Source organism: Cnephaeus nilssonii (assembly GCF_951640355.1).
Source record: "Cnephaeus nilssonii genome assembly, chromosome: 19".
Taxonomy (NCBI): domain Eukaryota; kingdom Metazoa; phylum Chordata; class Mammalia; order Chiroptera; family Vespertilionidae; genus Cnephaeus; species Cnephaeus nilssonii.
The window spans coordinates 51,324,174-51,337,998 of NC_137090.1; the positions used below are offsets into that span (position 1 = coordinate 51,324,174).

General features: G+C 51.2%; 1 protein-coding gene across 1 annotated transcript in view; it reads right to left on the reverse strand.

Moving 5' to 3' along the window:
* USP22 (ubiquitin specific peptidase 22) overlaps nucleotides 1-6,400 on the reverse strand; it is a 59,994-nt gene extending 53,594 nt beyond the window's left edge. The window contains exon 1 of the mRNA XM_079798495.1: nucleotides 5,986-6,400. Within this exon, the coding sequence (XP_079654621.1) occupies nucleotides 5,986-6,156 (171 nt within the window). The 5' untranslated portion in view covers nucleotides 6,157-6,400. The remainder of the gene's footprint in view (nucleotides 1-5,985) is intronic.
* Nucleotides 6,401-13,825: the final 7,425 nt, after the last annotated feature.

Genomic DNA, 13,825 nt, shown 5'->3' on the forward strand with positions numbered 1-13,825 from the left:
CTGGGATCCCTCAAGGGATGTCCGACTGCCCGTTTAGGCCCGATCCCAGTGGGGCATGGCCAGCCTGCAAACCACCACAGGCCCCTCGCCCAGGCAGCCCCACGACCCAAGGGAACCCCCACTCTGATCCAGGACATCCTTCAGGGCAAACCAGCCGAGATGGAATTTCGTGCACCGGGCATGGTGTCCCTCAGCCCAGTCTGCACCCTCTCCAATCTGTGACCCCTCGAGGGACCCTGTGGGATCGGGCCTAAACGGGCAGTCGGACATCCCTCTCACAATCCAGGACTGCTGGCTCCCAACTGCTCCCCTGCCTGCCTTCCTGATTGCCCCTAACCGCTTCTGCCTGCCAGCCTGATCACCCCCTAATCACTCCCTTGCCAGCCTGTTTGCCCCTAACTGCCCTTCCCTGCAGGCCTGGCCCCCCCCCCCAACTGCTCTCCCCTGCAGGCCTGGGTCCCCCCCCAACTGCCCTCCCTTGCAGGCCTGGTCTCACCCAACTGCCCTCCCCTGCTGGCCATCTTGTGGTAGCCATCTTGTGTCCACATGAGGGCAGGATCTTTGACCACATGGGGGCAGCTATCTTGTGTGTTGGAGTGATGGTCAATCTGCATATTACTCTCTTATTAGATAGGATAGAGGCCTGGTGCATGGGTGGGGGCCAGCTGGTTTGCCCTGAAGGCTTTAGGCACCAAACTCTATGCCTTAGAACCCTTCAAAAGCAATTTCTCAACCTCCAGATTCCAGCCCAAATTAAACCAGACTCAATAATGGCCCAAAATTACAACTCTTCTTCACTTACGGTATATTTGGTAAAAGTATTTACTGTAGCTACAAAAGGGCTGTTTTGAGGACAGGTTGCTGTAAAATTTTAGTCACAGAATGGTTCAAAGATAGGAATAATTATTTTTTTTTAATGTTCAAACTATAATGCACACTAGGTTAAGTCATACAAGCCACACAACGGCAAATCCCTTACGTTTTTACTGCTAGTGTCACAAAACCTTAAGTGGCAAGACACTTGTGCTACTTAACACATGCCAGAACGCAGACAGGCCTCTGTGATAGCGCTGAGGCTAACCGAGGGGTCCTCACACCTTTTAAACGGGGCCAGTTCACTGTCCCTCAGACCGTTGGGGGCCGGAGTATAGTTTAAAAAAAAAAATGAACAAATTCCTATGCACACTGCTACGTCGGCTGCTAAGCAGGACAGGCAGCGGTGGCAAAAACACCCGGCGGGCCGCATGTGGCCGCGGGCCATAGTTTGAGGACCCCAGGTCTAAATCATGGAAAATTTCACATTCCATAGTGCAATTCAAGCCTAAAGCGGGCAGAAAGTTGCCAAATCTGACCATGTTCTTCTCACTCTCCACCTGTCAAAAGAAGAACCAAAGTGTGGATGCAAAAGTCCATAACCCACCTGTACTTAGATAAGCAAAGTTTCAACTCCTGCTTATCCAGGGGTTCATTGCTGTAGTTACATTGTAGCTGAGGGTCAGACTCACAAAGAACCTTTATTTATTTACAAAGATTATAACATATATTGGCATTTTAATAGGAAATCATACCATTAAAAGCAAAAATGTACTAAGCTTATAGATATGCTGTGAATTCTATGCAAACTGTCAAACTGTAACACTGTTACTCATCAAGGTTAAACTCTCTGAAACCAACTCTTCCTCACAGGACCACTAGAAAGTGCTAGAAACGCAGTTTCCCAGGACCCAAACAGATGCAAGAAAATGATCCCCCTAAAGTACAGAGAACAGATGAGGGACACTACAGTTCACGGTTGGTATACTACTAAAAGCTATTGCAATACTGACAAATCTGAATTTTGAAAATATTTATCACCACCTCTTGTCTGTCTGTACCTGGAGTTGTTTCTTCAAACTAAGCAATTAAAAAAACAAAAACAAAAACAAAAAAACACACTAATCCAGCCCTGGCCAGGTGGCTCAGTTGATTGCAGAATCCTCCCATACACCAAAATGTTACAGGTTCCATTCTGGGTCAGGGCACATACCTAGGTTGTGGATTCCATCCTTTGTCGGGGTGCATACGGGAGGCAACCAATTGATGTTTCTCTCTCACATCCATGTTTCTCTCTCTGTCTCTCTCTCTAAAATCAATAGAAAAAATATTGTCGGGTGAGGATTAAAAAAGAATCCTAGCTAAAAAAAAAGGGAGGGAATATGCAAATTGACTGTCACACCATAACAAGATGGCTGCACCCACAGTGGAGGCAGGGATTCCGTAACACAAGATGGCTGCGTCCACAGCGGAGGCCAAGTTCCCATAATGAGCCTTAACGAGCAATCAGCAGGGACCTGAGGCTGCGTGGCGCTAGGCCAGGGCAGAGGACCTGAGGCTGCGACCCCCGCCTGGTGGGGCTTGACAGGGGACCTCAGGCCACGCCCCATGCCCCGGCACTGGGCCATGGGACCTGAGGCTGTGCCCCCCGCCCGGCAGGGCTTGACAGGGGACCTCAGGCTGCGCCCTCTGCCCTGGCACTGGGCCAGGCAACCTGAGGCCACGTCCCCCACCTGTTGGGGCTTGACGGAGGTGGGGCTGGCTGGGGCTGGGTCCTGCGAGATTTCAAGGTGCAAGTGGGTAGGTGGGGACTTGACTCTGGTTCCTGTGGCGTGCCCCAGACTCTGACAGGAGGAAGATTTTCATATACATTTTACTAATTTTCTTTCATTTCTGACACTTCTATTATAGAGAAAGGGCAAGTAGAAATAATTAAAATATTTCCTCTAATTCCCTTTTAATGTACACGAATTTCGTGCACTGGGTCACTAGTAAATATATAAATACAAATCAATAAAAGACATCCTCAGGTGAGAATTTTAAAAAATTAAACAGCCCTGGTCGGTTTGGCTCAGTGAATAGAGAGTTGGCCTGCAGACCAAAGGGTTCCAGGTTCAATTCCGGCTGGGGGCATATGCCTGGGTTGCGGGCCCGGTCCAAGGTGCAGGAGGCAGCCAATCAATGATTCCTTCTCATCATTGTGTTTCTCTCTTTCTGGTTCTGGTCAGGGGCATGTACCTTGGTTGCGGGCACATCCCCGGTGGGGGGTGTGCAGGAGGCAGCTCATCGATGTTTCTCTCTCATCGATGTTTCTGACTCTCTATCCCTCTCTCTTCCTCTCTGTAAAAAATCAATAAAATATATTTTTAAAAAAATTAAACAGCCCTGACCGGTTTGGCTCAGTGGATGGAGTGTCGGCCTGCGGACTCAAGGGTCCCGGGTTCAATTCCGGTCAAGGGCATGTGCCTTGGTTGTGGGCACATCCCCAGTGGGGGGTGTGCAGGAGGCGGCTGATTGATGTTTCTCTCTCATCAATGTTTCTAACTCTCTCTCCCTCTCCCTTCCTCTCTGTAAAAACGTCAATAAAATATATTTTTAAAAAATTAAACAAACAAAAAGAACACATGAAACTAACCCAAGCCATATACTGTATATTGAAAAAAAAGTGACACAAAGGAACTAATGTAAAGCATATATAGCAAACGATTCCTTTTTTTTAGGTAAGGATGAATTAAACTTGACTCCCAACTTTGTTAAAAATTAAGGGGGTAAAGCAGAGGGAGAGAAGGGAAAAAGTGTGTGGAGAGAGTAAAAAGAGAGGGGATCACCTACTTAATCCATGTGGAGATGAATCACCCATCACATAAATGTTGGCCAAGAATATAGAGCAGTAAACAAAATTATCATCTTAAGAGAACTGGTTTCAGCCAGTCGATTTTTTTCCCAAGGGCACACAATTCCATTAGCAAGAATTTCACTTCCATCCTAATGTAAATATATCATCTCTGATTTTAGTTCATCCTAAAAAGTAATGCTCCCCAATACCATTACTGATAAAAGGAAAATTAAGGTTAACATTCCCTACAAGTCAGTGGATCTGTTAAGTTTCCCCTTAAAAAACATGCCACTTCTTATGAGCTGCACATCAGGGATGCTTATTTAGCTATTAGAGGCCTGGCGCACGGATTTGTGCACCGGTGGGGCGTGTGGCCTGCGGGGATTGCCCGCTGTGGAGCACTGCTCATCCTGGTCAGCCAAAGGGCTGTGGACCTGCCCTCTGAGTGGCTGCTCCTGCTGTGGGAGAGCTGCTCATCCCAGTCAGCCAAGTGGCGCTCCCACTGTGGGAGCGCACTGACTACAGGGGGCAGCACCTGCGTTGAGCGTCTGCCCCCGGTGGTCAGTATGAGTCATAGCGACTGGTCAACCAGTCGTTCTGTTCGGTTGCTGGGCTTTCATATATATATAGTAGGTAGATGGCCTGCAATTCCATTGAAGACTCAGTACAACTTTTTGCCACCTTCTTTGACCACCAAGCTGAGGTGGAGGACACAGAAAGAGATTCCTAAGCTAAGAGGCCGTGAGAGTAAAACCTGCCTTCCCATGTTAATTAGGGGCCTGAGATAGATGACTGGGTAACGGGCAGACGAGCTCTGGAGTCGGCCCTGGAGATGGAGAACCAGTTAGCCAGGCTCCTGCTAGACCTGAAGACCATGGCTTCTGCCAGCAATGAACATGATGTCTGATGCTTCATGGGAAAGACCTGGATGGACAGAGGAGTAGCACAGACCACCTGCAACGCCAGCTGGGCCAAGGTAAGGAATTAGGAAGTCAGGCCCAGGGGGAGGAAGAGCCATTGGAAAAGCCTGCGGAAGTGTTAGGTAAACAGACCCAACATCTTTAGGCCACAGGGCGTCTTCCCACTGGGGTAGGTCCCCAACCAGCTCCTTAAGAATCTCATCTTAAGACTGATCTCCTTCATGGTGTGTGCACAAATACACCTATTTTTGCATTTAAAAAGTAAATAAATAAATGCCACTGAAGGTGGTAAATGCCTAACTCCCAACCTCAAACTGTAAACTGAACAACCGCATTTCACTGTAAAATCCAAGGCTTATTCAGATTAAAAATATCGGTATTTTCTGGTTTCCAAATGATTAAGCCTAATCCCTCAGATGAGGTGTGTGCCTGAAAATAACACAACACTAAACATTAGTTCCTCATTGTCTACTGGAGGTGATTCATTTCTGGCTGAAGCCTGTGGAAGAAGGCACCCCAAGTCCCACCTCCCCACCAGCCTCACCTGTCTGCCCAATCCGCTCCTCCCTCCAGCGCTGCAAGTGCTGATCACGACACGGTTTCCTAGAAACGGTCCTAAAAGGACTGCAGTCTCACCCCCCACCTCCGACAGCACCCGGACCGAGATGGTTAAAACCAGCGGCCCCTCGGGCATCGGGGCCGGCAGCCGCGGCGTAGGGCGTGTCTTAGCCCCGCACCGCGGCCCCAACCGGGCCCACCCCAGGCCGACGCGGCCGTCCCGGCCCAGCGACCCCTGACGCCCCTGCAGAGGAGCGGCCTGGGCAGTCTTTGTCCGCCTATTCGACTTGTGTCCTCCTTTCTCAGGGCACCCACCCCGAACCCGAATCCTCCCGGCCCGGAGGGTTCCTGGGAGGCCCGCTCCGGAACGTAGGAGACCGGCCTCCTCGCACAGGGCGGCCAACCGGGAAGGGAAAACGCCCTCCCAGACCCGCCCTCGTCCGCCCCCAAGTCGGACTCTCTCCCGAGGCCCAGTCCGCCCCCACCCCATACCCCGAGCCGGAGGCGGAGGGAGACCGGGGAAGGGGGCGGCCCGGGAGGGAGAGGCGGAGGGGGGAGGGAGAGGCGGAGGGGAGAGGGGAGGGAGCGATGGGGGAGGGGAGGGGGGAGGGGAGGGGGAGGGGCGATGGGGGAGATGAGAGGGGGAGGGGCGATGGGGGAGGGGAGAGGCGATGGGGGAGGGGAGGGGGGAGGGGAGAGGGGAGGGGCGATGGGGGAGGGGGCGATGGGGGAGGGGAGGGGGGAGGGACGGGAGCGCGGCCAGGACCCCGGCGCGCGCAACCCGAGGGTCCCGGAGGCCACACCCCGCCCGCGAGCCCGCAGCCCCCCGGCCCCGCGGCTGCCGCGCGGGCGGCTCACCTTGCGCCTGCGGGCCTCGGCCGTGCCGCCCCACACGAAGCACTGGTAGATGGCGCGCAGGTTCTGCTTCCAGTTGTCCACCTTGAAGCTGCTCAGGTGCGTGCAGCCCGGCGGCGCCACCACAAGCTCCGCGTCCATGGCCTCGCTCTCGGGCTCGGGCCGGGACACCATAGGGGGCAAGGCCCGGCCGCGCGCGGGGGGCGGCGAAGGGGACGAGGACGACGCCAGCGCGGCGCGGGGCTGCTCGGCGGCCCGGCCGGCGGCGGGACGGGCGCGGACGAAGGGCGGGCCGTGGGCCGGCGGACCAAGATGGTGCTGCGCGGCGCGGTGCTGGCGCGAGGCCGCGGCGCCCCCAGCGCAGGTCCAGCCGCCAGGCCCAGCCCCGCTCCCCGGACCGCGCGGCGGGAGGGGTGGGAGCCTAGAGGCACCGCCCCGCGCTCACGCCATTGGTCGTCCGCTGGCCTTCGTCACCAGCGGCGGCGGCGGTTGGTTGTCAGCGTCGTCCGTCTGGCTCGGGACCGCCTCCCGCTTCCGGTCTCCCGCCGTGAAATGGGGAGGAGGGGCGGCGCTGGGGTCCGGAACCGGCTCGTCCCGGCCAAGCATTGCCGCAAAGAGGCGGAGCGACGAGCCGATCCGCAGGCCCGGACCCCGGACCCCGTCCGCCGGGCGCTCGGAGGGCTCCGTGCCGAAGGGGTCCCAGACCCCCGCGCCGCCTCCGTGGTGGGCGCGGCCCCGGCCTGCCGGGCGGAAGCAGGCGGCACCCTCCCACCGGAGCTCGCAGCTCCCAGCGCCGTCCGGACGGCGGGCCAGCCGCAGTTCTCCTCCCACTGGTTCTAAGCCACGTCTTGAAAAATGAAAACGAATGAAATTAAGTAACAAACTTTCATCCAGTGTAGCCAGTCTGTCATTTCAGCATGTGAGAAACATTGTAATTTATTCAACAAAATGTTTCACAATCTTCAGACACAAAAACGGTAAAACTAGTATTTTACGCTCACAGCCCACCGGTCCACACCGGCTGCGCTGCAGGGCGCGGCTGTGGATGCACAGCCAGGCCTCCGCGCGGCCGGACGGAGCGGGCGGCTGGGAAGAGATCTTGGAAGACAGATCCGGACCACGGAAGGTCTGGGAGCCAAGGCCCAGAGGTCCGGGGAAACGTGCCCGCCGCACTGAGGAGACCGCCGCGCGTTGCTGCGTGTCTGGACCGGCTGAGAACCCGTTTCTGTCCCGGCCGGTCCAAAGCTGTCACCCATTGGAAACGTGAAGATAATGGCGCCGCGGTTACAGCTGAGGGTGTCATGGACGCAGGACTGGGATAGAGCGTTTGTGGCCGAACAAATGGCCAAGAAGGCTGTGGCCCGCGGCCTCGGTCCCTCTACCACCATGTGTTCCACCCCCAGGTTCCAGGCCTCCTCCGCCCGCCCCGCCTCCAGGCTCAGCGGACTGCCTTCTCAGGGCGGCCCCCCTACGGAAATCAGACCTCTCCTCAACCCCCAGACCTCCAGCCCTTACCCTGCGCTTTCTCCAGAGAATTTTTTTAAATTATTCCCTCCATAGCATAAAAACTCCATGAGGGTAATGATTTTTGTTTGTTTTATTTACTTCTATACCCTCAGTGCCCAGAGGAGTCCTGGCTACATGCAACTTCTCAAAATTATCTGTTGAATTAATTAACCCAAACAAACTTTTTTGTTGTTGTTGTTAATCCTCACCTGAGGATATTTTTTCCGTTGCTTTTCAGAGAGAATTGAAGGGTGGGAGGAAGGAGGAGAGAGAGAGAAACATCCATGTCAGAGAGACTTAGACTGGTTGCCTCCCGCATGTGCCCAGCTAGGGACAGGGAGCAAACCTGCAACCCAGGTATGTGCCCTTGACCAGGAATCGAACCCACAACCCTTCAGTGTGCAGGTCAACGCTCTAACCATTGAGCACGCCAGCCAGGGCCCCAAACAAACTTTTAAGATCATTCTCAGAATAAAATGCTGGTTAAGCCGAGACCGGTTTGGCTCAGTGGATAGAGCGTCGGCCTGCGGACTGAGGGGTCCCGGGTTCGATTCCGGTCAAGGGCATGTACCTTGGTTGGGGGCACATCCCCAGTGGGGGGTGTGCAGGAGGCAGCTGATCGATGTTTCTCTCTCATCGATGTTTCTGGCTCTCTATCCCTCTCCCTTCCTCTCTGTAAAAAGTCAATAAAATATATATATATTTTAAAATGCTGGTTAAGTAAAGCACTCTATGGATATCCTATATATATAATAAAAGGCCAGCCACCATAAGCGGAACCACCAGAGACCAGACCCACCACGGCCCCTCGGTGAGGGGCGATCAGGCAGGCAGGCAGGCAGGCAGACAGAGTGGTTAGGGGCGATCAGGAAGGCAGATGGCCCCTCGCAGAGCTGGCCCCGCCCCCCAGCAAAGAAGGAGGGAGGCCCAGGCCAGCCAAGCCATTGCACTCCATGCCTGTTGCCTGTCACCTGCAGAGGGAGGCCACCAGTGGCGGGGGGGGGGGGGGGGGGGGGGGGGGGGGGGGCAGCTGCCTGCAGCCCCGGGAAGGAAAGACCCGATAGGCCCTGATCTCAGGCCCAGCCTAGGGACCCTGATTGTGAGAGGGTGCAGGCTGGGCTGAGGGACACCCCCCACCCCCCCAGTGCACGAATTTTCGTGGACCGGGCCTCTGGTCTATATATATATACTAATAAAAGCCTAAGCAAGAGTTACAACCGGTTGACCGAACGACCAGTCACTATGACGTGCACTGACCACCAAGGGGCAGATGCTCAACGCAGGAGCTGTTCCCTGGTGGTCAGTGCGCTCCCACAGCCAACCTCCCCCAGCCCCTCCCCCACCCCCAGGGAGGTTGGAATGGGCGAGACGGCCCGATTGGCCCCAATCACTGGCCAGGCTTAGGGACCCCACCCATGCACGAATTCATGTACCAGGCCTCTACTGTTACAGAAAGGAATATCAGTTTACTAAAAAGTGAAATCACTAATAGTCGATAACTTAGGAATTACAAATTATATGTGATTTGCCTCTATAAATATTATATGTAAGGAATATTCCAATATTACTGGGCTTACACATGTGATTTGGTTTCAAGAATGTGGTACTTAGAATTCAGGTCCCTAACATTCATAATAGCATATTTATCAATATGTCATTTAACAATGGGAGAATTGCTATGCACTCTACTTGAGTTTTAAATAATTATTTTAAAAGCTCTGTAATCATAATAGCCTTACACGTCGATAAATTAAAACAACGTATCCTTCAGAAGCAATTTCCAGAAGAGGCACAGACAAAGCTTTTTAGTACAGCCTTTTATTGTGGGGAGGAGTTGAAAACACCTTAAATGACCATTAATAGGAGGATGGTTGAATAAAGTATGGAATTGCCATTCTAGGAAATATGCAATTTTTTGAAAAATGAAGGATCTATAAGTACTAATATGAGAAGTACATAAGTGAATAAAACAAATTGCAGGAAAATACAGTATGCTCACATTATGAAAAATAATACTAAATACAGATACATATTAAGGGCTGCAAGAAACAAAACCATTAAAGGTAAAGTTAATCTATATATATATATAACAGCCTAAGGGACCGAACAACCGAACCAGTTGATTGGTTGCTATGACACGCACTGACCACCAGGGAGCAGATTCTCAATGCAGGAGCTGCCCCCTGATGGTCAGTGTGCTCCCACAGCCAACCTCCCACTGTCCCTCCCTGATTGGAGTCCCTCCCCCCCACCCCCGCCCCAAGCTGGCCAGCCCTGATGGCCCCGATCAGGACTAGGTAAGATGGCCCAATCTGGCCTCATCACCAGCCAGGCCGAGGGACCCCACCCTTGCACGAATTCATGCACCAAGCCTCTAATCTATAATGTTTGAATATTTTCAAAATGAGAATCATATTATTTTTACTTGAAAATCATCAAAACTTAAAAGGAAATGATAAAATGTCAAGATACAAGGGAGTGTAAAGAAACTAAGGCCCAGGGAAAGGGGACTTGCTCAAGTTCATATGGTACACTCACACTGTTCCACAACATCCAGAACACCGAGGGCCAAAGTCCCATTTGTTCATCCCTCCAGAAACCCAGTTAGTTAGAGGAACCAAGATGGCGGCATAGTTAAACAACTAATCTGCTGCCTCACACAACAATTTCAAAAATACAACTAAAAGACAAAACATCTACCACCCAGAACCACGGGAAAGCTGGCTGAGTGGAAGATTTACAACTAAGGAGAGAAAGGAGCACAAACGCTGAAAAGCTGAGGTAGGGAGGCGCGCGAATCAGGCTGGCGGTGGGCGACTGGGCGCGCGGCTTTTCTTCAACCCAAAGGGAGACAAGCTCCGATCACTCTGAAATCCAGTTTCTGGGGACACGCGGGGGACCCAGACACCTACGGGGAGAAGCTGGACTCTCGGCCATCGGGTCGGAAAGTGAGAGTGACTTTTTTGCAGAGGTGCGCCCAGCAATCATTGTTTTACTGCACTGGAGCGCGGGGCGCAGGGACTTGGAAACGTGCAAAGGCAGAGACGGCTGACGACAGCCATCGCCGTTGGCCACGCCCCAGCCTAGGGACACCCTGAGACCCCGCCCCGCCCTGAGACCCCGCCCCGCACATTCTACAAACCCGCCCAGGCTCCACACAGCGGCTTTTGCATATAAATGGCCTGTTCTGTGGCAGCTCAACCAAATTAACTGCAGCTCCAGTCAGACTGCTCCAAAATCGCCCAAGCAAAGGAGGAGAAAACTAGTTCTTGCTGTAGCTCCTGCTGGGGGGGACACAGTACACAAGGGTACACCAAGAGTGTCCACCTCAAGTAACTGGGAGGCTGACCCATTGAACCAATAGGACATCTAGTACACAAAACTACCCTACCAACTCAGGGAAGCAGAGAAAATGAGGAGGCAAGGAAACAGATCACAAACCAAAGAAATGGAGGAGAACAAGCGACTGGACATAGAGTTCAAAACCACGGTTATAAGGTTTTTCAAGAATTTCATGGAAAAGGCCGATAAATTCAATGAGACCCTCGAGGACATGAAAAAGGACCAACTAGAAATTAAACATACACTGACTGAGATAAAAAATATTATACAGAGACCCAACAGCAGACTAGAGGATCGCAAGAATCAACTCAAAGATTTGGAATACAAAGAGGCCAAGGACACTCCTCCAGAGAAGCATGAAGAGAAGAGAATTCAGAAAGTTGAAGATAGTGTAAGAAGCCTCTGGGACAACTTCAAGCGTACCAACATCAGAATTATGGGGGTACCAGAAGAAGAGAGAGAGCAAGATGCTGAAAACCTATTTGAAGAAATAATGACAGAAAACTTCCCCCACCTGATGAAAGAAATAGACTTACAAGTCCAGGAAGCACACAGAACCCCAAACAAAAGAAATCCAAAGAGGACCACACCAAGACACATCATAATTAAAATGCCAAGGGCAAAAGACAAAGAGAGAATCTTACAAGCAGCAAGAGAAAAACAGTTAGTTACCTACAAGGGAGCTCCCATACGATTATCAGCTAATTTCTCAACAGAAACCATGCAGGCCAGACGGGAGTGGCAAGAAATATTCAAAGTGATGAATAGCAGGAACCTACAACCAAGACTACTCTACCCAGCAAAGTTATCATTCAGAATTGAAGGTCAGATAAAGAGCTTCACAGATAAGAAAAAGCTAAAGGAGTTCATCACCACCAAACCAGTATTATATGAAATGCTGAAAGGTATTCTTTAAAAAGAGGAAAAAGAAGAAGAAAGATAAAAATTATGAACAACAAATACATATCTATCAACAAGTGAATCTAAAAGTCAAGTGAATTAAAAATCTGAGGAACAGAATAAACTGGTGAACTTAATAGAATCGGAGGCATAGAATGGGAGTGGATTGATAATTCTCAGGGGGAAAGGGGTGTCTGTGTGGGGAGTATGGGAAGAGACTGGACAAAAATCATACACCTATGGATAAGGACAGCGGGGGGGGGGGGAGGTAAGGGCAGGGGGGGTGGGAACTGGGTGGTGGGGAGATATGGGGGGGAAAAGGAGAAACAATTGTAATGTGAACAATAAAGATTCATTAAAATAAAATAAAATGAAAAAAGAAAAAGAAACCCAGTTAGTGCTGAACTGGAGTCCTGGCTTCACCGCTTACTATCTGTGCAACCTTGGGCAGATTCCTTCATTTTCTCAGCCTGTTTACTTATCTTATTTTTTATTGAATTTATTGGGGTGACACTGGGTCACAAAACCATACAGGTTTCGCTATTCACTGTCTGTGGCTGCGTCTACGGGGCCTAGGTGTGTGTGAGAGGGGATAGGCTGTATACCAGCATTAGTTTCCTAAAGCTCTGAGCAGGGGTAAGATAATAAAAGTACAAGACTCCCTGAGATCAGCATACACCTGTCAGTTACTCTGCACCCCACCCTCTAAGTTGCTTAGACTTTCTCAAGAGTCTTACAGAGAAAGGCTGTAGAATGGGTTCAAGCTGTGCACACCCCTTTTCCATAACAGGGCAGGGCAATCTGACTGTTGGGATGAGGAAATTGGTCCCCTACTTGGGAGCACCATAGTCGGGCAGTCAGTGGAGAGAATGTGGCCCCTCCTGCAGAGCCTGAGCACTCAGTCTCCAGTCTGCAACTCTAGCTCTCCCCAAGAAGCGCCTGCAGGTTCAGGTTGGGTGCAGCCAGCTGTCCCCACTGCAGGAGCAAGCTTGGCAGGACGAAGTCACCAGGACTTGGGCCAACAGATCAAGAAACACTTGCTTTGGGGTGGCAGGGCTGGGCCACGGGAGGGGAAGAGCTGCATACCTCCCCGAGCTGCACAGCTGTGCTGTCAGAGACACACGCAGAAGGTCCAGGCTTCTAGCTATGCTCCCGTCTCCCCAGGGAACTGAGCCAAGTGGAACTTGGAAGAACAGATCAAGCCAGCCCTTGAGCAAACTGTGGTCTGTCAAGTTAATTCATAAGGAAAATATGTTATTATTTTACTTTCACTTGTTCCTTCAACAATGTACTTTCCTTCTTTGTGTAGATCGGAGTTCTTCAGAACTTTTTTATGAAATATATTTTTATTGATTTCAGAAAGGAGGGAAGAGGGAGAGAGATAGAAACATCAATAATGAGTAAGAATCATCAATCGGCTGCCTCCTGCACACCCTCTACCAGGGATCAGGGATCAAGCCTGAAGCCCAGGCATATGCCCTGACTGAGAATCGAACCAGCGACCTTTTGGTTCATGGATCGATGCTCAACCACTGAGACAAATGGGCTGAATGAGAATTTGTAAGTTCTTTTAAGGCAAGTCTACTGGCAATAAATTCCTTCCATTTTTGTCTGAGAAGTCTTTATTGCTCCTTCACTTTTGAAGGGTAATTTTGCAGGGCACAGAATTCTAGGCTGATAGGCTTGTTTTCCCCGCTCCAGGCTGTAAATAGTTCACTCCACTATGTTAAGTCAGATGTAGTTCTTACCTAGAGGTAAGCTGTTTTCTTCTTTTGGCTTCAATATTTTTTCTCCCTCTGATTTTCTGAAGTTTACCTATGGTATTATTCCTAGGTATCGTGTGTTTGTGGGGGTTACACTGCCTTACTTGGTGTTCTCTGAGATTCCTGGATCTGTGAATTGGTGTCTCGGATTAATGTGGAAACATTCTCAATCATTGCTGCTTCACATATTGCTTCTGGGTTTTTCCCTCTGGTATTCCCATCACACATGTGACACACTGTAGTTGTTCCACCGTTCTTGGACATTCTGCTCTTTCTGCTTTTCAGTTTGGGACATTTCTATTGTCGTATTCTCAAGCTCAGAGATTCCTCCC